Source organism: Emys orbicularis, chromosome 5 (assembly GCF_028017835.1).
Source record: "Emys orbicularis isolate rEmyOrb1 chromosome 5, rEmyOrb1.hap1, whole genome shotgun sequence".
Lineage (NCBI taxonomy): Eukaryota > Metazoa > Chordata > Testudines > Emydidae > Emys > Emys orbicularis.
Window position 1 is genome coordinate 103,040,053 of NC_088687.1, and position 23,739 is coordinate 103,063,791.

Here is a 23,739-nt window from a genome sequence, read left to right on the forward strand (position 1 = left end):
TATTTTGGGGATCAGAGCACAGAGCTGGGAGTCGGGATCTGGCTTCTATTCTCCACCCTGGCACCAACTCACTGGATGACTTCAGGCAAGTTACTTCCCCGTTGTCATAGAAATTTCTGTCCGTTCCAGCTGAGGAATAAGGAGAGACGGACACAGCTAATCAAGCAAGGAGCCCCAGGAGGGGCGATCCGTTTATTTCAATTGCAATTGGGTTCGAGCTCATAAGTCAGCAAGAACAAAGAAAACACTTACACCAAAGCATTATATGCAGTTGCTTATGATAATCTATCGCTCTATGATTGGTCAAAATTTGCTATCATTACCATACATAATTAGCAAGTTACATATATCTGCCCCTCTGGTGACCCCTTATTGTTCATTTACTTGCCCCCTCCTTGCTTATTTTGCAAACTAAGTGGTTAGTTATCTATAGGATACAGGCACAGGGAGTTCCATTGTCTATAGGTTTGGAGTTTGGCTACATTTCCTCTCCAAGGAACTTCCTGAGTTAAGACAACCTATAGCTGACACTACATGTTTCCCATGTGTACGTGACAAATTTGCCTCCTGGCCGTTAAGTAGAATAATTCTATATCACCGTTCTGGGCTTCAGCTCCCCCCAGCGCTAAGGTGTGAAATGGTTCCTTGCTCCTGGGCTGGAAAGTGCAATGCAGGCAGGAGGGGGTGTCTGAAGGCCTGTCTTCCCCACAGGTGTGAGGCGAGGACAGAGTTCCAGCCTCTGTCATGACTGTCCTGGTTGCTTTACTCTGCCCCATGCCAATCGCTGCTGAAGCCCCTTACTCAGAGAGCTCTGGCCCAGGGCAGAGGCGTCACTGTCACTCTGGGCCTGATTTTCAGAGATGCTGAGCAACTGCGGTTCCCCCAATGTCTGTGGGAACTCCAGAGTTCTCAGTACTTCTGAAAATCTGGGCAATTTATTTCAAATGCTGGGCCAGGACTGAGCCTGCAAAGGGAGGTCCATATACACCCCTCAATCCACAGCAGAACTCCCATCAATAACAATACAAGCAATCAGGAGAATGATGAGGAGCATTTGGTTCAATGCTGGGAGTGGGGAGGATATGGCCCTAATGTGGTCACTAAACTTCTACCTAGTAAAGTTACTGGTGCATCTGCTGTCATTCAGTGGGAGAACAAAAATCTCTTGGGTGCTGCAGCCTGCCCAGGGTTCAGCTGCACTTAACCTGATTTGCTCGCACACTTGCAGTGATTGTGCACCACGCAACTGGTCACCCATGTTACATGAAAATCTGGCTCTGACGGTGAAGTAATTAGACTCAACACTTACTGCCGCATTTCCTAGAGCTGTTGTCCCACACTGGCTGCAGACTCAGGCAGACAGAACTGTGTCGGCTAGTCACCCATCACTTTGGAAGATTTTCCTTGTAGCCTTAAGGGCTCGAGACAGCCGTGTTTCTTCACTGAAAACTTGCAGTGTGCTGCCCCTGAATCCCAGATTAATACCTTGTGTGGGCAGGTGCAGAGCTCAGGGCTTGAAGGCCTCTGGTCTAATGATCTGAGCCAGCGCAGAACTAGGAGCCTCGATCTCCTGTGTTCAAAGAAGGATTCCGACAATGACTTCCCAGGTGACCTTGGGCACGTCACGTCCCTGTTCTCTGCCTCAGTTTCCCCCCAAATGGGGCTCTATTTACCTGCTCCACAGGGCTGCAGGAATGGATGGGGATGAAGTCTTGGAAGGTGGCACGTGCTGAGGATGGTTACATTTTTGCAGCTCTTTAACCCTGTATCCTTTGGCAGGGCCATGATCCACCCCCGCAGGTGGACCAGTGGCCACGGTCTCCTCTTCCTTTCCCCCACCCCCGCCCCTCCCTCTCGCTGCTGCATTGCTGTCAATAGGGCCAGCTGCAGGCGGGCTGATGTCACCCGCTCTGATCTGCAGCCAGCAGCCCTTGGGCAGCAGCCGCTGCTGTGGCAGGGGGTCCAGGACTGCCAGAGCCAGAGGGAGTGGGCTAGGGAGTGATATGGCAGCCCGAGGGCTCAGGGAAGAGATGGCTCCGGGCTGGCAGGGGGGGCACAGGCATGCAGTGCTGTGGGGCGCGGCGGAGGGAGGTGGCGGGGCCCGCGGTTGCAGAGGACGCCTGCAGAGGTAGGTGCTAACGCGGCTGCGAGTGGCCTGTCCTCCCGCTGGGAGCAATAGTGTAAAAAAAAAAAAATTGGGGGGCACCGCTTTTTGGCGCCCCCAAATCTTGGCGTCTTAGGCGGCCGCCTAGTTCGCCTAGTGGTTACAGTGGCCCTGCACCTCAATAATAAATGCCACAAAAAAACGTAACAGGTACAACTTCAGGTAACAGGAACTGACACTTAACGTAAAAAAGTCTGGCGTTGTCTCCACATCTCAACACCTTCCTTGTTATCTCGGGCACTTGAACATCTGTGTTTGCCTTTACACAAGAAATAAATTCCTTCCAGATTACATAAAATTATCTTTATAAATAAGATATTCCTATGATGCAATTCATATAAGATGAGACCATGCAGTATTTTGGGGAAGAAGCATAATGGACCAGAGCTAACTGCTTTAACAAGCATTTTCTTGACTTCTGTGTGTTTGATTATTCACTGATTTAATGTTTGTTTGTTTTTCAAAAGGAAATCAACATTTCAAGTAAAAATAAAGTAGTATAGTGGGAATATGCTACAGAAGGGAAACATCGTATCTTTATCTCCCCACATATGGCAAGAACACCATAATTAGAGCAATCGTAATTCTTCATCAGTTGTGCGTTGCCAGCCTTATGCTCATTGGTGGCAGTAAATGTTCTATGGCATGTCCACAGAAATGCATATTCCATTTCATTTTCTCTGTCTTACACAGGAGAGAAAATTTCTCAAAAACAGCAGACAAAGAAGTCCAAACATAGTAATGCAGGTAAGATCCATTTCTGCAACTTTCTATCACAAGAATATCCCTATTCTACTCAATGGAACTAATCACCTGAATAAATACTATAATATCATGAGCAAAGTTGCAAATGTTTTTGGAATATTCAGTGTAAATGGAAAACATTTTAAATAGAATAATTCTAGCATTATATTATAAAAATAAGATATAACAATGTGATACAATGTAATGAAATCCCATTTTGGTCATCTTGCGAGAGACTGATAAAGTTCCAGGTGTTTAGTTTGATGTTAGCAAAGCCTCCGAAATCTTTATATTAAACTATAAATTATATTACCTAACATTCTTATATGCATACATTATGGCTCCATAGTTAAGGTTACACTGATTTTTTTCAAATAAGTGGGATTTCAGTATCCTTGTTAGAGGTGAAAATAAATGTTTGTCATTACAAACTAACACAAATTACTTCCCTAGTACAGTACAAATTTCATTTTCTAGTGAAAGCAACTAAGGTCAGTAGGGCTCTGCTTCAGCAAAGCACACAAGCAGGTGCTTAACTTTAAACAAGTCCCCATGACTTACGTGCTTTGCTAGATCAAGGCCTAGTTTAAGAGTTCAAAGGAGTTAAAGCGGATCTATTTTATGATCCTTGTAATTTATAAAACAAGGCTTGGAAGGATTAGATTTTTAATCAGTAAATGTAGGTAAACATTGATTTCACTATATACACACAAACTGATGAAAAAATATTTCCATCAATAATAATTAAAATTTACAGATAGACAAAGTAAGCAAAATACTGCCTGAGAACTTATTAGAGTTTGATCTAAGGACATTACTTTGTATATTTTGACATGTGATATTGACAATTTATGTTTTAACAGTTATAAATATTTAACTTTTGGAATCTCAGCATCTACTCTCATTCAATAATTATAGTCTTCCTAGAGCTCAGACCTAACTATTGTTATAGTTAATGTGAGCTGTGTGTTAACAGAAGGAAGAGACACTGGAGTTAATACTGTTGATGTAAGTAAAAGTTTACAGAAGCAGACTCTATATTAAAAAAGCTGTCATTTTGTACAGATTTCTTCTACATAAAATTGTAAAATAATTTATTACAAATATTGAGAGAATTGAATTTACTTCCTTATCACTTTAAAACAACCAAAAATTCTTGATAAAATTGAGGTTAATATAAAACACAATTTTCTAACTTTCCCCTTTATATAAAGATATTTCTAATTAGATAATAAGAAGGGATGTAATTTTCTTTGACTCAGCATTTTAAAATTATTTAAAATTCTTGATTGATGTAGGAAAAGGCTTTCTTTTTCAAATAATAAAGCAGCTTTAATTTGCTTTAGAAGACCAATCATTTTCAACTACATTAAAACGTTCAATTAATTAATATCAGCTACTTCAGAAACAAGGGTCACTATTAGTATCAACTACTAGAGAAAAATATTTTCACTTATCTAAGCTAGAAAAAAAAGTTTCTATAGATCATTATTGTTTCTAATTAGCCATACCCATGATTGTTGTTTACTGTTCAATTATTCAGTGTAACAGTGTTCAAGAAATTTGAAAGGTAACATCTTTTCTAGCTGTAAAATAGAAACCATGCAGCATATTATGTTAACTGTATTGTGGAGATGCCATAAGAGTTCCAGGGTTAAGGTTATATTGAAATTTGCACTGAAAATAGGGAATAAACCCCTGATTCAGCAAAGTAATTAAGTATGTGTCCAATTTTAATAGACACGGGTAATTTAAGGGAACTACTTATGTGCTTTAAATTAAGTATATTGCTTATGGGCTTTGCTGGATTGGGACCAGAATAAAGAGTGGCCCAGATCCTCAAAAGTCTAATTGGTGTTAGATTCCCCCAAAACTCCGAGGACCTGGGCCAGTGTCCCTAAATTCGCAGCACTTACTATTTGACGGCTTGGCCTGCAAGGTCCTGTGAGATGCTGTACACCAGTGGTGGGCAACCTGCAGCCCACAGGCCATGAGACAGTGTTTACATTGACCATTCGCAGGCACGGCCACCCGCAGCTCCCAGTGGCCGTGGTTCGCTGTTCCTGGCCAATGGGAGCTTCAGGAAGCGGCGGCCAGCACGTCCCTGCGGCCCGCGCCGCTTCCCGCAACGCTCATTGGCCGGGAACAGCAAACTGCGGCTACTGGGAGCTGCAGCCAGTCAATGTAAACACTGTCTCGCAGCCCACCAGCGGATTACCCTGACAGGCTGAGTGTGGCCCCTGGGCCACAGGTTGCCCACCACTGCCGTACACTTTCAACTCCTACTGAAGTCAATGGGAGTTGAGGCCACTCAGCACATTTCAGGAATGTTCAGAACAGTGGCAGATTTAGAGTTAATGGGGCCCTGTGCACAGCTTATTTTTCAGGGGGGGGCCCCTGGGGACCCAGCCAAGAAAAAAAACATTCTCTCTTATCTTCCCCCCCCCACCAGTTTTTCATTCTTTTTTTTCTTCCTCCTCCTCCTCCTCTATTATAAGTACTGGGAAGTAAATGAAAATAAAGACTGGTACCTTGATTGGGGAAGGGGTCTGGGGTGCAGGAGGGGGTGCGGGGGTTGGGCTCTGGGAGGGAGTTTGGATGCTGGGTATGGGCTCTGGGCTTGGGCAGCGGGTTGGGATGTGGGAGGGGGTGAGGGGTGCAGGCTCTGGGCTAGGGCAGGGGGTTGGGGTGCGGGAGGGGTGAGGGGTCGGGGTCTGGGAGGAAGTTCGGGTGGGCGCTCTGGGCTGGGGCGTGGTAGAGAGTTAAGGAGCTGGCGCTTACCTCAGGCGGCACAGCTCGCTAAGCAACTGGCACACACACCCCTCTGGCAGCAGCTCCTAGGCAGGGGAGCCAGGGGGTCTCCATGTGCCCCTGCCCACTGGCGCCATCCCCGCCCACAAGCGCCACCCCTGCAGCTCCCATTGGCCACAGTTCCCGGTCAATGGGAGCTGCGGAGTTCGCTTGGGGCGGGAGCAGCGCGTGGAGACACACACCCCCAGGGGCCACAGGGACATGTCGGCCGCTTCCAGGAGCGGCCCAGTGTGGAGGGAGGGAGGCAGAGAGTGCAGGGAGCCACCTTAGCCCTGATGCTGGCATGTCTCTGCGTGCCCCTTGGGGGGCGGGGGGCAACGGGTCTCCGTGAGCTGCCTAGGGCGGGGGCAGCATGCGGAGCCATCTACCCCACGCTAGGGGCGTGCAGAGACATACCAGCAGCTGGCTGCTTCCGGGAGTGGCATGGGGCCACCGGCCACAGCATGCAGGTAGCCTGTCTGCCTGAGCCCTGCTGCGCCGCCTGCCAGGACTTGGGAGCAGGTTGTCAGATGAGATGTGTGCTGCATTTTGGGGGGCCCCCCGTCGTTGGGGGCCCTGTGCCACCACACAGTTTGTTTCACGGTAAATCCACTCCTGGTTGAGAAACTAGAAAGATCAAGCCCAGAGTTCACAAATGGATGTTGTGAGAATTAACAAGTAAGGCTTTGAACCTACAAACACACACAGGATCAGGTCCTAAATCTGTTAGTTAGTGAATTTGAAACATTTTCAAATGGGTTCTTTTTCAGAATTATGTTTGTATTCACTTTTGGGGGGAGCTCTTTAGAAAATAATTTCCTGATTTTATTAAGATATGAAAATAACTAACTTCTAGATTATAGTTAAATCCAAGGCACAGGCGACTTTTTCTAGTTTATAATTTTTTTTATTTATACGCACTGTTAGTAATAGTTATTTCTGTCTATGTCACAAGAAACATCAAAAAATATTTTCATGGATGGATATTTGTCCTCAAGAGGATTCTCTAGACTCCAAGGCCAAGATTTTCCAAAGGGACTAGTGATTTTGGGCACCTCAGCTTTAAAGGATTTTTATGCCACACACCTTACCTTTCTCCAAATCAGACTCCTTTTAGGTATCTCAAGTTGGGCACTCAAAATCACTAGTCACTATGGAAAACCTTGTCTCAGGCTTTCATTTAAAAAATAGAATGTATCTACGCCTTACTGTTGTGAAGAAAAATTTGGAAATGTGAACCAAAGGTAAATCAATGCAATGTTGTCTTCCTGAGTCTGTAAACAGCCTGAAAGAAATCACTCTGAGAGGCAAAACTGCTCCCTTCATCTCAAAAACAACAAGGAGTCTGGTGGCACCTTAAAGAGTAACAGATTTATTTGGGCATAAGCTTTCGTGAGTAAGAAGTGAGGTTTTTACTCACGAAAGCTTATGCCCAAATAAATCTGTTAGTCGTTAAGGTGCCACCAGACTCCTTGTTGTTTTTGTAGATACAGACTAACACGGCTACCCCCTGATACTTGATATCTCAAAATAACAATTTAAGGAACCAATCCTGCTAACTGTGAGATATGGGCCTAAATATTAACTTTTTAAACTAATTGATTGCTGAGCATTTTAACAGAAATATCTAGCTAATATGACACATGGATGTGATGACAAACAGCTTTGATGACAAATATTATGAAGGCGTCACAATCAGAGTGACTCCATAGTTAAGAATACATTTACGCTTCCAGCAAGGTTTAAATTGGTACTTATGCATGAATACAATTATGTATCTTCCCCAAATTTGCAGCACTTACTCTTTCTGTACAGAATTAATATCTTGTAGATTTACATTAATCTTTTAAATAGTTTAAGAATTATAAACATTTTTAATGACCATTATTTTAATTTTATTTTGCTGACTCTACCTTTAAGAATCCTTCTAGCAACAAAATCTCCCAAATTTGGGAGTTGAAAATTGACTCATGCATTCAAAAAAGCTTGGAAAAAGTTACTACTGTGCCAATCTGTTTTCTGTACTCTATTAGTCATAGCCACATGTCTATTTATGCTCTGATATTTGTCATTTTTTTAAATCAAATTAATTTGTCATTTTAAGTGTGACTTTCAGCTTTCTGTTATGTGCATTGAAGGTGACAGTATTGTTGAATTAAATTAGCGTATTAGGGAAGGCATTAGGGGGTTGATGTGAATGAGTATGGTAAAATTAGTGCACTGTTTCTTGGTAAGCAGTATGAATGTTGCCTTAATCTAGGATTTCCTTACTTTCACTGTTTGGATTTTTGTAAAGAAATAGACTTGAGCAACTTTAATTCTAAATTAACTAAATTTATGAATGGGAATAACTCCTTCTCCTGGATGTATGCTAAATTCTTCAGCTCTAAAGGCAGAATATTTTGTACTTCTAAGAATAGGCTGCTTAATTGTTTCAAGGACTTCTAATAAAGTGCCTGATGCTGCAGTGTTTTTAAATCAAGGCTGTAGACTTCAATGGAAATTCTTCCTTTTAAATAGACAAGGATTAAGATCAAATTATTGTGTTAACTTTAGTCCTCAGCTCTCCGAAATACCTATAGAGAAAAAAAGTTCCCCTTAAATTCTATTTCAGACTAATCACTGTGTATGAGGTACACTTAATTGCAATATATTGTGAAATCTGTACGAGACCTCCTTTATCAGGCAATCTTACTAAGAGACCCCTATACAGTATCCTCAAGTAAAATGCACTTTCTTCTGCACCTTCATTAGAAGACTACCTATTTTTGTTGTTGCCTTGAGTGGTCACTTCACTGTGTTTTGCTCATAGTATATTTCAGGGGTCGGCAACCTTTCAGAAGCGGTGTGCCGAGTCTTCATTTATTCACTCTAATTTAAGGTTTGGCATGCCAGTAATACATTTTAATGTTTTTAGAAGGTCTCTTTCAAAAAGTCTATAATATATAACTAAACTATTGTTGCATGTAAAGTAAATAAGGTTTTTAAAATGTTTAAGAAGCCAGGACCCGGGCAGTGTGAGTGCCACTGAAAATCAGCTCGCGTGCCGCCTTCGGCACACGTGCCATAGGTTGCCTACCCCTGGTATATTTGATTCACCTTATTATAAATATACATAGCTGGTGATACTGTGATTTTAGTTTCTGTGTATTACTCTTCAGGAAGGGGGCTGTAGCAAAATTTGAGTACATCACAGCCTATATTTATGTGAAATGGCCCGTTTCCTAAAATCAGAGCTAAACTTCAGGTAACCTAGGGCAGTGAAATACACGATCCAGCAACTTAGGTGCAAGACTGCTCTTGGACATTTAGTTCTCGCAGCTGCCTCTTGTTCAGCTTTTACCCTTAAAAATAACAGATCCCAGCACGATCCTGGAGCAAGAGCCAGCTACCCGAGTTGTTCCTTTTCAGTTTGTTTTCACAACCACGGGGGAAAAGCTGAGACCCGAGGCCCCCCCGCCCAAGAGCAAGCTGACCGGGCTAGTGGGCTGAAGAGGGGAGAAATAGAGTCATCCGATGCCAGCCGTCCTCAGGGCTGGGAAACTGGCGACTCGTGGCTGTGACACTGGGCTGAAGGCGCCCTGAGCAGCTCAGCTCAGAACTAGGGGCTGCAGCAGTAAGTACAGGAGGAGAGCCCTGCTCCCCCAGGGCAGGAGTGAACCGCACGTGCCCGGAAGCTCCCCGGGTAGCTGACCCGACTGCAGCCGCGGAACCGCCTCCTCTCTTTATTGGGCGGGACGGCCTGAGCGCCAGCATTTCCCGGGACCCCTGCACTGCTCCCCCACAGCCGCAGGCCAGCTGGAGAGGGCTCGCCCCGCTGTGCCTCTGCCCAGGAGGCGCGATCACAAGAACAGCCCAGAGAAAGGAAGAGCAAGAGCTGCTGCTGCCAACAGGGAGCTGGCTGGCTGTGCCCGCTTTGGTGCCCTTTCCAGGCAAGCCCCTCAAGCAGAGACATGTCGGGGGGGCGGGGGGAGATGTGGGCAGACAAGTAACAACCTCTGCCAACACCACCCCGTGCAGAACAGCTGGGAGCTTGCCAAGGCCCCACTGGCTTGTTCTCAGTTGTGATCCAAGGGGCCAGGCTGGCAATGCCCGGCATCAGTGGGGGGGGGGAGGTGCGCATAGGGGCCCTGGGGAGAGACCGTTGGAGCCGCGCCTGGCAGCCCCCGGAAGGGAGGGCGCGGGGCTGCAGAGCCAGGGGCACCCCGGGTCCCCCGCGGGGTGGAAAGCGGCCGGTGCACGGGCCAACGCGCGCAGGCGAGTTACCTTCGGGGTTGGCGGTGATGAAGACCCGGACGCTCCTGCCGCTGGGCGCTAGGTGAGACGGCAGAGCCGAGAGGTTCCCGGAGAAAGCCGCCCGCCGGAGCGCCGAGTCCCGCGGACAGGGCAGCCGGCCGGCCGCTCCCGCCGGCCACATTTCCCGCCGCCGCCTGCTCGGCCCCGCAGTGCTCCGCAGGAGAAGCTCCGAGGCAGCCGCAGTCCCCCCTCCCACCCCGGGCTCACAGCAGCCCCCGGCCCGCAGTGGCAGCAGGAGCAGCCGCGCTCGCCACCTGCTCGCTGGGAGCTGCCATACGGGCTCCCCGGCTCCTCTTCTGCCGCCGCCGCCTCCTGTGTCCTCAGAGCAGCACCGGGCGGCAGCGGGAGGTCATCAGCGGCAGAGGCAGCTGGGCTTGAGCTTCCCCCGGCCCCGGGAACGTGCAAGGCGGAGGGCAGCCCCAGCCCCACGGCCGAGGCAGCAGGAGGGGCTGCAGAAGCAGGTGGCGGGTGGAAACAAACTTTGTGCGCTGAGCTCTTCCCGGCTCCCTGCTGGGCGGTCAGCGATGACTCCACAATCCCGGCCCCATCACCCAGCGAGCGCCAGCGATGGTGCAGCACAGCAGAGCTCGGCTACTGCGGCCAGCCCGGGGATGCGGGGGGGCACCTCCGCGGGCATCCACCACGCCAGTGCGCGCCTCTCCCCCCTAGCTTGGCACAAGCGTGGGCGATTTCACAGTCTGGTCCACGAGCCCACCCCCAGCGCCTTGGGCTGTGGCCCCCCTCTCACTCCACACCTGCCCAGGGAGGCACAACGCATCATCAGCTGCTCCTGTAGGACTTCCAGAGGAAGAGAGCGCGCGGGGCTTTTGCAGAGAGATTCTGGATGAGGGGGGTCGAGCCTCAGCTCTGACTCTCGGGGGCCAGTCTCAGCAGGCTCCTGGCGGGTGCAGGAGAGCCTGGTCACAGCTGAAACACTGTAATAATAAGTCTCTTGGTTGGTTGATTTTTCTCATGTATTAAGGGCTGCGGCGTCCAAAAAGGGACCTTCCCTTCTGCAACTCTTCTCCAGCAACATTTCCAGTCCCTTCCCTCCTCAAACTGTTTCACAGCCCCCGGCGGGGATTTTTATAGGAAAGCTGCTCCTGGCTCATCCTCTGGCCACTAAAGAGTTCAGAGATGTGAGGTTTTTTTGTTGTTTTAATTGCATCTGGGCAGGCTCCCCAGCGGGTCAGCTCCAGCAGAGGGGTTTCATTTCCAAAATGAGTCACTCGTTTGTAAGAAGGATTCAAAGCCCGCTTTGAGAGGCTGCAAGGGGCAGGAAGCGGCCAGCGCGGCTCTGCGGGAGCTCGCTCTTCTTTGCAGCAGTCAGTGGCCAGGAATCCCCGGCGGGCAGCACCAATGAAATATTCAGAAAGGTTGGGGCGTCTGGCTGGGCGGCCGCCGCCTGCTGATCCGGCGGAAACCTTTCACTAGACACGCTCAGGGCCGAGCAGCGCAGAGAGAAAGCCGCGCGCGCGCGCACTAGGGGGGCGCTGGACTGCCTGGCCCCAGCCCGCGAGCCAGGCAGAGGAGGTTTGGTCCCAGCGGGAGATAGAGGCTATGATGCAGCAGCAGGCGGCGGACCTTTCACAATCTGCAGAGTTTAGAAACCTCCCAGAGAGAGAGACAGGCAGGGACCTGGCATCAGATGGGCGGGGGCTAGACCCGGGCCCTTATATGATACTCCCAGTCCCAGACTCCTGGATCCCTTCTTGAAACAAACTGGAGATTCTTCCCCCAGCTGGTATACAGGGATCTTGGTATATTCCAAAGTCTCTCTCTTTATAGATATTTCTTTCTTGGTACATATATAATAATACATATATATACATATATTTAATACATGTGATATGCATACAGGCTGTATGGTAAATAAATGATACATAATAAACTTATTTACTGTATGTAACACAGGTGAATATGATACATTTAAGTAAATATAGCCTTAGCATTTTACAAATCCACATACATGGAGCTTTTCTCCCTGGGGCCAAAATCAGTGCACTGGCTATATGCAGGTTGCCTGGTATTTAGCAGTATAGGGAGTCTTTCTCCCCGCCTCAGGTACTAGTCTTTAGCTCTCTCTCATGTGGTCTATGCTGGAAAAATGGCCTGTTGCTAATAATGAGTGTCAGCAACAGGTGAAGCTGAAGTGGGGTTGGATTATGGTTTAGCTGCAAGTGTTCAGCATTGTTTCAGAAATTGAAGTAAAAACCTGGTCATTTACTGAAGTGCTGCCAAAGCCAGGGTTTCTTTGTCTGCCCCCTGCCTCGCTTTTGTGCACCTGTGTTCACCAGTGGTTCAGCTGCACCCATTGCTAGCTCTAGTTGTCAGCAACTGATAATTTGTCTAATGTAGATCAGGCCTAGAAGCAGCCCCTGGAGGCTGCTGACAGCTCACTGAGGGTATGTCTACACTATGGGATTAATCCGAATTTACAGAATTCGAATTTTGGAAACAGATTGTATAAAGTCGAATGTATGCGGCCACACTAAGCACATTAATTCGGCGGTGTGCGTCCATGTACCGGGGCTAGCGTTGATTTCCAGAGTGTTGCACTGTGGGTAGTTATCCCATAGCTATCCCATAGTTCCCGCAGTTTCCCCCACCCATTGGAATTCTGGGTTGAGATCCCAGTGCCTGATGGGGCAAAAAACATTGTCGCTGGTGGTTCTGGGTACAGCCTCACCCCTCCCTCCATGAAAGCAACGACAGACAACCGTTTCGCGCCTTTTTTCCTGGGTGAACACAGCAGACACCATACCACGGCAAGCATGGAGCCCGCTCAGCTCAAGACAGCAGTCATGAACATTGTAAACACCTCGCGCATTATCGTGCAGTTTATGGTGAACCAGGACCAGAAAAACGAGGCAAGGAGGAGGCGGCGATGGCAGCATGGCGACGAGAGTGATGAGGACATGGACACGGACAGAGAATTCTCTCAAACCGCGGGCCCCGGCGCTTTGGAGATCATGTTGTTGATGGGGCAGGTTCTATCCGTGGAACGCCGATTCTGGGCCCAGGAAACAAGCAGACTGGTGGGACTGCATAGTGTTGCAGGTGTGGGACGATTCCCAGTGGCTGCGAAACTTTCGCATGCGTAAGGGCACTTTCATGGAACTTTGTGACTTGCTTTCCCCTGCCCTGAAGCGCCAGAATACCAGGATGAGAGCAGCCCTCACAGTTGAGAAGCGAGTGGCGATAGCCCTGTGGAAGCTTGCAACGCCAGACAGCTACCGGTCAGTCGGGAATCAATTTGGAGTGGGCAAATCTACTGTGGGGGCTGCTGTCATGCAAGTAGCCAAAGCAATCATTGAGCTGCTGCTACGAAAGGTAGTGACTCTGGGAAATGTGCAGGCCATAGTGGATGGCTTTGCTGCAATGGGATTCCCTAACTGTGGTGGGGCGATAGATGGAATCCATATCCCTATCTTGGCACCGGAGCACCAGGGTACCCAGTACATAAACCGCAAGGGTCACTTTTCAATGGTGCTGCAAGCACTGATGGATCACAGGGGACATTTCACCAACATCAATGTGGGCTGTCCGGGAAGGGTTCATGACGCTCGCGTCTTCAGGAACACTACTCTGTTTAAACGGCTGCAGCAAGGGACTTACTTCCCAGACCAGAAAATAACCGTTGGGGATGTTGAAATGCCTATAGTTGTCTTTGGGGACCCAGCCTACCCCTTAATGCCATGGCTCATGAAGCCATACACAGGCAGCCTGGACAGGAGTCAGGAGCTGTTCAACTACAGGCTGAGCAAGTGCAGAATGGTGGTGGAATGTGCATTTGGCCGTTTAAAAGGTCGCTGGCACACTTTACTGACTCGCTCAGACCTCAGCCAAACCAATATCCCCATTGTTATTGCTGCTTGCTGTGTGCTCCACAATCTGTGAGAGTAAGGGGGAGACCTTTATGGCGGGGTGGGAGGCTGAGGCAAATTGCCTGGCTGCTGATTACGTGCAGCCAGACACCAGGGCTATTAGAAGAGCACACGAGGAAGCGCGGCGCATCAGAGAAGCTTTGAAACCCAGTTTCATGACTGGCCAGGCTACCATGTGAAAGTTCTGTTTGTTTCTCCTTGATGAAAACCCGCCCCCTTTATTGACTCATTCTCTGTAAGCAACCCACCCTCCCCCTTCATAACATAAGAACATAAGAACGGCCGTACCGGGTCAGACCAAAGGTCCATCTAGCCCAGTATCCTGTCTACCGACAGTGGCCAATGCCAGGTGCCCCAGAGGGAGTGGACCAACAGGCAATGATCAAGTGATCTCTCTCCTGCCATCCATCTCCATCCTCTGACAAACAGAGGCTAGGGACACCATTCCTTACCCATCCTGGCTAATAGCCATTAATGGACTTAACCACCATGAATTTATCCAGTTCTCTTTTAAATGCTGTTATAGTCCTAGCCTTCACAACCTCCTCAGGTAAGGAGTTCCACAAGTTGACTGTGCACTGCGTGAAGAACTTCCTTGTATTTGTTTTAAACCTTCGATCACAGCTTGCTTTCAAAGGAAATAAAGTCACTATCATTTAAAAATCATGTATTCTTTATTAATTGATTATAAAAAGAGGGAGAGAACTGACAAGGTAGCCCAGCTGAGGTTTGGGAGGAGGATCAGAGGGAAGGAAAAGGCCACTAAAAAAAGGTTAAAATAATGACAGCCTTTTGCTTGGGCTGTCCACTGGGGTGGAATGGGAGGGTGCACGGAGCCTCCCCCCCCCTCGTTCTTACACGTCTGGGAGAGGAGGCTATGGAACATGGTGAGAGGGGAGGGGGGTTATACAGGGGCTGTAGCGCCAGTCTGTGATCCTGAAGCTGCACCAGACGCCGGAGCATGTCTATTTGCTCACGCAGCAGCCCCAGCGTTGCATCCTGCCTCCTCTGATCTTCCTGCCGCCACCTCTCATCTCGAGCGTCTCTCCTCACGTTGGTCCCTCATGTCCTCACGTTGGTCCCTCCTGTCCTCACGTTCACTGGCATCTTTCCTATACTTTGAAACCATGTCCTTCCACTCATTCAGGTGAGCTCTTTCATTGCGGGTGGATTCCATGATTTCCGCGAACATCTCGTCTCGCGTCCTCTTTTTCCGACGCCTTATCTGAGATAGTCTTCGGGACGGAGGAGGGAGTCTTGAAAAATTTGCAGCTGCTGGAGGGAGGGAAAAAAGGAGAGAATTTTTTAAAAAGATACATTTTACAGAACAATGCTTATACTCTTTCACGGTGAACAACACTATTCACATTACATAGCACATGTGATTTCTGTGCAAGGTCGCATTTTGCCTCTTAATATTGAGTGCCTGTGGCTTTGCTGCTAGAGATCACAGACGCAGGTCCGGGCAACAGAATTCGGCTTGCATGCGGCCATGGTAAGCCATTTTCTTTCGGCTTCTGCGTCCTCCTTTCCCACATACCAAGCAAAGCCCGTTGAGTGCTGCCGTTTTCCTGTTAACCTTCAGCAGCAGAAAACAAACTAACCCCCCACCCCATCCAATTCTCTGGGATGATCGCTTTATCCCTCCCCCCACCACTTGGCTGATATGAGGGAAGATCCTTGCTAGCCACACATGAAAAGCTCAGCGCCCAATCCCCCCACCCCCCGTGCTTGGCTTACTACAGGGAAGGATTTCTTTTCAGCCACAGGCAAACAGCCCAGTAGGAAGGGCCACCTCTGTCCCCTTAATTAAATTCCTGTATTTCAACCAGGTTACCATGAGCGATATCATTCTCCTGAGGATTACACAGCGAGATAAAGAAGAGATGTTGCTTGAATGCCAGCAAACACTGGGACCATACGCTGCCAGGCTTTGTCATGCAATGATACCAGATTACTTGCTGCAAGCATGGCGTGGTCAAGTGTCCTACCATGGAGGACGGAATAAGGCTGCACTGCCCAGAAACCTTCTGCAAAGGCTTTTGGAGTACCTCCAGGAGAGCGTTATGGAGATGTCCCTGGAGGATTTCTGCTCCATCCCCAGACACGTTAACAGACTTTTCCAGTAGCTGTACTGGCCGCGAATGCATCCCAAGTCCTCAGGGCAAATTAATAATTTAAAAACGCTTGCTTTTAAACCATGTTTTATATTTTAAAAGGTAAACTCACCTGAGGTCCCTTGGGAGGCTTGGGAGGGTACTTCAGTCAGGCTGAGAAAAAGATCCTGGCTGTTGGGGAGAACGGAGTGCTGTGTGCTCTCGGCAAGCTCGTCCTCGTCCTCCTCCTCCTCCTCTTCCCCATCCGCAGAATCCTCAGGCGTGGCTGATGAGATAACCCCCGCCTCGGAATCCACGGTCAGAGGTGGGGTAGAATTGCATGCAGCTCAGCGTAGAAGTGGCATGTCTGCGGCTCTGACCCGGAGCGACCGTTTGCCTCCTTTGTTTTCTCATAGGCTTGTCTGAGCTCCTTGACTTTCACGCGGCACTGCTCTGAGTCCCTATTGTGGCCTCTCTCCATCATGCCCTTGGAGATTTTTTCAAAAGTTTTGGCATTTTGTCTTTTCGAACGAAGTTCTGCTAGCACTGAATCCTCTCCCCATATAGCGATCAGATCCAGTACCTCCCGTACGGTCCATGCTGGTGCTCTTTTTCGATTCTCAGACTGCATGGTTATCTGTGCTGATGAGCTCTCTGTGGTCACCTGTGCTCTCCTGTGCTGGGCAAACAGGAAATGAAATTCAAATGTTCGCGGGGCTTTTCCTGTCTACCTGGCCAGTGCATGCGAGTTCAGATTGCTGTCCAGAGCGGTCACAATGGTGCACTGTGGGATAGCTCCCGGAGGCCAATACCATCGAATTGCGGCCACACTAACCCTAATTCGAAATGACAATATCGATTCCGGCGCTACTCTGCTCGTCGGGGAGGAGTACAGAAATCGATTTTAAGAGCCCTTTATTTAGAAATAAATGGCTTTGTTGTGTGGACGGGTGCAGGGTTAATTCGATTTAACGCTGCTAAATTCGAATTAAACTCATAGTGTAGACCAGGCCTTAATGAGATATGAGTGATTTGTGGAACAGCCTGGGCTACATCTTATGCCTTTTACTAGGGTTAATGCTTAGCTGGACTAGACCCTCTGCTGCTTTTTTTCCAGCTGTAACAAGATAGCATGGAGCCAAGGGCAAGTCATGATTATTCCTGCAACAGTGGAAGCAGCTCCTCAGGGGTGCATGGGGGCCCTTACTTTATGCTGGGCCTTTTTATGTTACAGTTGATCTGGAACCCATCATAAACAGTTTCCTAAGAGAGTTTCTTAAGGAGATTCATCTCATGGCTATGGCTTTTGGCTACCTCAGCCATGATGTGTTGCATTTTATGATGGATTTTGGCAGTCATTTTAACCTAATTAAGATCCCCAGGCTGTCTCATTTTAATTCACTGGGGATTTTGCCTTAGTAGGAATAGGATCACGTCCTAACTGTCTTAGATTCTGCTCCTGTGAAGTGCTCATGAGCAGCACTGGGAATGAAGTGAAATGACAGATGTTGATATGAAAAAGAGGACATGTGTGTACGTTGTGGGGGAGTGAGCAGTTCGGCAAAAAGGAGTTTGATTTTTGTCAGAAATTATCAATATTAAAACAAGTTTGAGTTAATGTAGAAGGTATTTAGTTACTCTTTCTTTAAATAATTTAAGTTTTAATATGTTAAGCTAACAATAAAAGGAACAGGATACCAAGGGATGTCATGTAAATTGAAATATGAAGTCTAAATAGGGTATTATGTCAATCATAAAACATTAATTGAAAGTCCCAGTAGACTAACACATTTGGCAAATTTTGATGTGGAGCAAGCTATAATTTGCTTTTAGGTTTTAGAACAAAGCTACATCTTTAGGCCTCATTCCTGCCACACATGGAGACCCTGCCCTCATGTGGCAGCATTCCATATAGGCACAAGAATCCACCCATGGAGCTCATTGTAGGACTGGGCCTAAAGACCTGATCCAAAACCCATTAAATTCAATGGAAAGACTCCCATTGGCTTCAGTGGGTTTGTGATCAGACCTTTAATGTCCAGTTCTTCCTAAATTCTTAAGGTTAATGGGAGATTCGGCATTTAATTCAATGGGAATAGAAGCAGGCTCTCATTCCACCAGTGACTTGATATAAAACATTATGACTAAGAGCCTGATCCTGGAAAAACATAAGCAGTAAATTACTTTATTCATGTGAGTAATCTCTGAGTACTGGGACTGTTCATGTGACTAAAGTTACTCACCTGCATAGGTTTTGAATGAATGAGCCCTATGTTAACTACATCCAAATGTTAAAATATATGTTGATCCTATTCTGTAGTTTGTCTTGGCTAAATGCTCCTGAAGTCATTAGAACACTCAGATTCATAAGAACATAATACCTTTTACACAAAAAATTATCAAAGTAGAACATTGCAAAAAGCGGATATTTTCTCTGCAGCCTTTTGTGCTTTATACATCTTATATCTTTACAAGTCAGGTTCAGGTAGAATTTCATGTATTTAAAAGATTTCCATTATCTCTACATTTTTATATCCTGACTATTTTTCTTTGTTCTAAAAAACTGTTTTAAATATTAGTTGATATGCCTGGTTTTCAGTTGACGTGTGTTCATCACTGGTTACGTGTCAGATTGGGAACCCTTCCCTTCACCCACACTGGGGAGTAGTTGTTACTTTTATTCAGGCCAAAGTGTCACAAAATGAAAGACAATCTGGCCCTAAATGCTTACAGCTGAACAATATTTTTTGTTTTCACATTTAGTTCTAAAAGACATTTTTAGGAATATTTCTTCACTAGTTTAATAAACCTACCCAAGTTTCCTCTAAACATAATACTAGAGTTTAATTAATTCCATATTTCTTTCTTCCCTTTCCCCTCTTCCTGTACCTCTCTTGTTTATCATTCAGCTAAATGCATTTTTTCAAAGAGACAAGGTAGATGAGGTAATGTCTTTTTCAAAGAATGGTTATAACCGACAGAGCACTAATCTCGAGCGACAAGGTGGGTGAGGTAATATCTTTTATTGGACAAAGAGAAGTTGGTTCAAAAAACGGTATTTCCTCACCCACCTTGTCTCTCTAGTATCTTGGGACTGACACAGGTACAACAAAACTGCATAGAACACTAATCTGTAAATTAGGTATAATATTACAAAATGCATATCTTGAATAGATTCAAGGTATTACCTGAGAGCCTGATTCTTATACCCTTGCTCACACTGAGTAGCATCTTACTCTTAGAGTAGTCCTATTGAAATCAGTAAGACTTTTCAAGATGTAAACTACAACTCAATGAGCCTGATCCAAAGCCCACTGACACCAATAGAAAGACTCCTATTGGTTGCTATAGGATTTGAATCAAGGCCAGTACGTGCAACGTGGTCCTACAGTTGAAAAAGAATATGTTGAGAGTTACACATCACTTTAAATCTTATTTACTGAAGAAATGAAGAATAAGGATCAACTCTAATTGAATTTAAAGCTTGGATAGTAACCTGTGTGATAAATTAAATGCAATGCTACGGCTCATATTTAACTGCACAAAAGTCTGGAGATTTAAAATTATGGTTCCCACTGCAAGCTAAACTTGTGTTGTTGTGGATGTTTAATAGATTAAATTTAATGCTATAGTTAGTATATGTCTGGGATTTTCAAAAGAGCTCCACATTGGTTTAACTCATTGTCATTGACTTAGCTGAAGCAGAGTTGGAGAAATGCCGAAGACTTTTGGAAATCCCACCTTGTGGACATAATGGGCTCATGTTGCTTAGAGCAAACCTCATCTCTGAGGTTTTGCATTTTAAATAATAACATGTGAGTTTATGTGGCATCTTACCTCCACTAAAATACAGCCATCCACACAGTAGATTGTGGCTATTTAATAATCCACAACAATATTTCACAGTAGTTTAAGGATGTGATTCTGAAAGGTGCTGGGCATCCAAAATTCCCAATAACTTCCCATTGAGATGCTGGAAGTACTCTTTGCAGCTCTGGGGATGTGTGGACAGTATTGCAGTGGTAGCAGACCCTCTCACACCCTCTTCCACATGGAAAGAAGAGATCCCAGTGTAATACTGTGTGGAGCAGAATCACTTCACTGAGTAATGACACCATTTGTCCACTCACAGGAGCAACTCTAAAGCTATGCGATTCTTACAGTTGCACATTTGGTTTATAGCCCTTAGGGTAGTCCAGCTCATTCAGTCTTTGCCTTCGCTACTGTCTCTGTTATCAATTAGTTGCAATCGTGAGAGTGTCCTTTGTAAGGAAAAATTGGACTAACAGTGCCATCTTATTTCACTTAAGGGCTGAGTCAGGTCAGGATCAGGTCTTTATGCAATCAATAAGATGTCAAATAGTAACAAGCATTCAGTATAGACATGGATGAGTCTTGAATCAGTGCAGTTGAGGTTAAAGGCTCTATATATCGTTTCTTATGCCCTGGGTCATCGTTTCGTCAAATGAAATGTTTACCTTTCATTGTCCACATATATTGTGACAAAGTTCCTCCTCTATCTTGGTGGGTCCTGCGCTTATTGGCGGATTTTCTTGCCTCAGAGATTCACCATGTGGGTTGGGGAACAGCCCAGAGACCTTCCCCTTTGGAAGAACCCACAGTCCAGGTCAATTGGGAGGTTTGGGGGGAACCCGGGCCCGCCCTCTACTCCGGGTTCCAGCCCAGGGCCCTGTGGACTGTAGCTGTCTATAGTACCTCCTGTAACAGCTGCATGACAGCTACAACTCCCTGGGCTACTTCCCCATGGCCTCCTCCAAACACCTTCCTTAGTCTCACCACAGGACCTTCCTCCTGGTGTCTGATAACGCTTGTGCTCCTCAGTCCTCCAGCAGCACACCCTCACCCTCTCACTCTCAGCTCCTTGCGCCTCTTGCTCCCAGCTCCTCACACTCACACCACAAACTGAAGTGAGTATCTTTTTAAAACCCAGGTGCCCTGATTAGCCTGCCTTAATTGATTCTAGCAGCTTCTTCTTAATTGGCTCCAGGTGTCCTAATTAGCCTGCCTGCCTTAACTGGTTCTAGCAGGTTCCTGATTACTCTAGTGCAGCCCCTGCTCTGGTCACTCAGGGAACAGAAAACTACTCATCCAGTGACCAGTATATTTGCCCTCTACCAGACTCCTGTACCCCACTGGTCTGGATCTGTCACAATATTTACTGAAGGGTTGTTGGGCTCCTTGGGTTTATAGTTTGCCTTGAAACTGTGATTTCCAGGAATAACATATGCATCTGTAGTCTTACCATGGTGCTGTCCCTGGCCTCCAATCCTTCTTTTATATCAGTTTCTGAGAAATTTCTGATAAAGTGTCTGATAAATTTAAAGCTCCCACTCTCCATCTACCTTTATCTTTTGAAAAGGAGCTTTTTTCCTCCTTCCTTCCTTCCTCCCTCTCTCTCTGCTCCCAGTCCCACACCTCTAGATTTCTGGGTTGATCCACTACTCTACCCCTTCCACAGCTTCCATGCAGCTGCAATCAGCCCCACTACTTTACTCTTCTTCTCCAGGTGCCATTGTTTGGTCCTCCCTCCTGGTGAATAATGCCAGCATCTACCTTTGCTGATGGGGGTGGGGTGAGGGAAGAATTGACCTCATTCTTGTCAGTCTCAGGGCCAGGGCCAGCTCTGGCTTTTTGGCCGCCCCAAGCCAAAAAAAAAAACAAAAAAAAAACCGGGGCGGCCAGAACGGCAAAGCAAAAAAAAACCTGCGGCGCCGCCGGAGCGCGGATGCAGGGGGACCGGCTAGCGGGAGGGAGGGGGAGGGAGTGGGTGGGAGAGAGAGAGAAGGGGGGCGGCCAGGGCTACAGCGGGGGCGCTGCCATCCGGCCCCTCCCGCCGCGCCACCTCCTGCCGCCTGCCGCCTGCCGCCTGCCGGGAGGGCTCCGCTCCGGTCGGCGGGGAGGGAAGGACAAGGACTGCCCTGCCGGGCTTGCTGCAGGGTGCTCCGGTCCTCGTGCCGCCGCCCCCTAGGGGGCGGCCGGAGCAGAACAAACAAACAAAAAAAAGCAGCCGTGCTGCCCTAGGATTGGGCTGAATGCCGCCTCGAACAATCTGCCGCCCCAAGCACCAGCTTGCTCAGCTGGTGCCTGGAGCTGGCCCTGCTCAGGGCATAGGAACAGTGAAACTGTTCAGAGTTTTGTTAATTTCACTCTTCTCCTTGGAAAAGCTCTTCTTCTGCTTGAGTAGCAGCAGAATCTGGGAGATATCACAGTTGGTTCACATTAGGTTCATATTTAGAATGTTTCTCTTATAACTATAAGCACACATTCTGCAAATATTGATGGCTTGGGTCACTAACTGACACAGGAAGTCATTGAGGGCAAGAACTTTAACAAGATTTATATCGGGACTGGAAATGGGTACAGATAACAAGACTATCCAAAGTTGTTATAATTAATGATAACAATTAAACCTCGTGCATCAGGATTTAAATCAGTCTCTTACTATTAGAGATCAGGACGAGACCCATGTGGGGGCAGATTATCCCACATCTGGCTATTGTAAGATTCCTACACCTTCCTCTGAAGCATTTGATGCTGGCCTCTGTTGGAGATAGGGTACTGAACTAGATGAACTTTGGATCTGATACAGAATGGCAGTTCTAATGTTCCTATTTTCCTTGCCGACCAAGGAAAGTTTTCTGCTGGTAAGTCCCTGATGAAATCCCTCTAACCCCTTCATGTTTTCCCCACAATTTAAAAAGTTAAAAAAAATTGCACTGTAATATTTATTTTTGAATCTACAATATAAATTATATATATTATAAATTAATTCCTGTTTAAAAGAAAACGGATCTTACAAAATTACACAGGTCTGAGGGGAGAAAACAAATCACTTTGCTTTTTATGGGGCCCAAACCTGCTAAGCCTTAGGCCAGGGGTGGGCAAACCTTTTGGCCTGAGGGCCACATCTGGGTGTGGAAATTGTATGGCGGGCCATGAATGCTCATGAAATTGGGGGTTGGGGTGCAGGAGGGGGTGAAGGCTCCGGCTGCTGGTGCAGGCTCTGGAGTGGGGCCAGAAATGAGTTCAGGCTGTGGTAGGGAGTTGGGGTGTAGGGGGTTGAGGGCTCCGGCTGGGGGTGCGGGTTCTGGGGTGGGGCTGGGAATGAGGGGTTTGGGGAGCAGGAGGGTGCTCTGGGCTGGGACCGAGGGGTTCAGCGGGTGGGAGGGGGATCAGCCCCTGGGGCACAGGAGGAGGTCAGGGGTACAGGCTCTGGACGGCGCTTACCTCAAGCAGCTCCTGGAAGCAGTGGCATGCCCTGCAGCTCACATTAGCCATGGTTCTGCATGGGAGCCAGAGCGGGGACATGCCACTGCTTCTGGGAGCTGCACGGAGCCACAGCATGTGCGGAATGGGGCAAGCCCCTGACCCCACTCCTGGCTGGAGCTTGAGGGCTGGATTAAAACGTCTGACGGGCTGGACGCGGCCCACGGGCCGTAGTTTGCCCACCCCTGCCTTAGGCACACGCGTTATTTTGGCGTTTATCAGTATTCATGTAAATTGTCCATGTGCCTGAAGTTTTGCAGGATTGGTCCCTAGAACATCAAACTAGTGGTGTTTGTGAATAAAGGATGAATGATCCAGCCTTTAGTACTTAAGTAAAATGTTGTACATAATTTTCTGGTAACAAATACAACCATCTTTAGTTGAACCACAAACTGAAGGGGAAATCCTGGCCCTGTTGAAATCAATGGGAATTTTGCCAATTGACTTCAATGAGTGAATGTACATAGTCTCAATA

The 23,739-nt window shown here is 47.2% G+C and overlaps 1 protein-coding gene across 1 annotated transcript in view; it reads right to left on the reverse strand.

Annotated features, from left to right (window-relative positions):
- Positions 1 to 10,115, reverse strand: part of NWD2 (NACHT and WD repeat domain containing 2) — a 144,167-nt gene extending 134,052 nt beyond the window's left edge. The window contains exon 1 of the mRNA XM_065405818.1: positions 9,965 to 10,115. Within this exon, the coding sequence (XP_065261890.1) occupies positions 9,965 to 10,115 (151 nt within the window). The remainder of the gene's footprint in view (positions 1 to 9,964) is intronic.
- Positions 10,116 to 23,739: the final 13,624 nt, after the last annotated feature.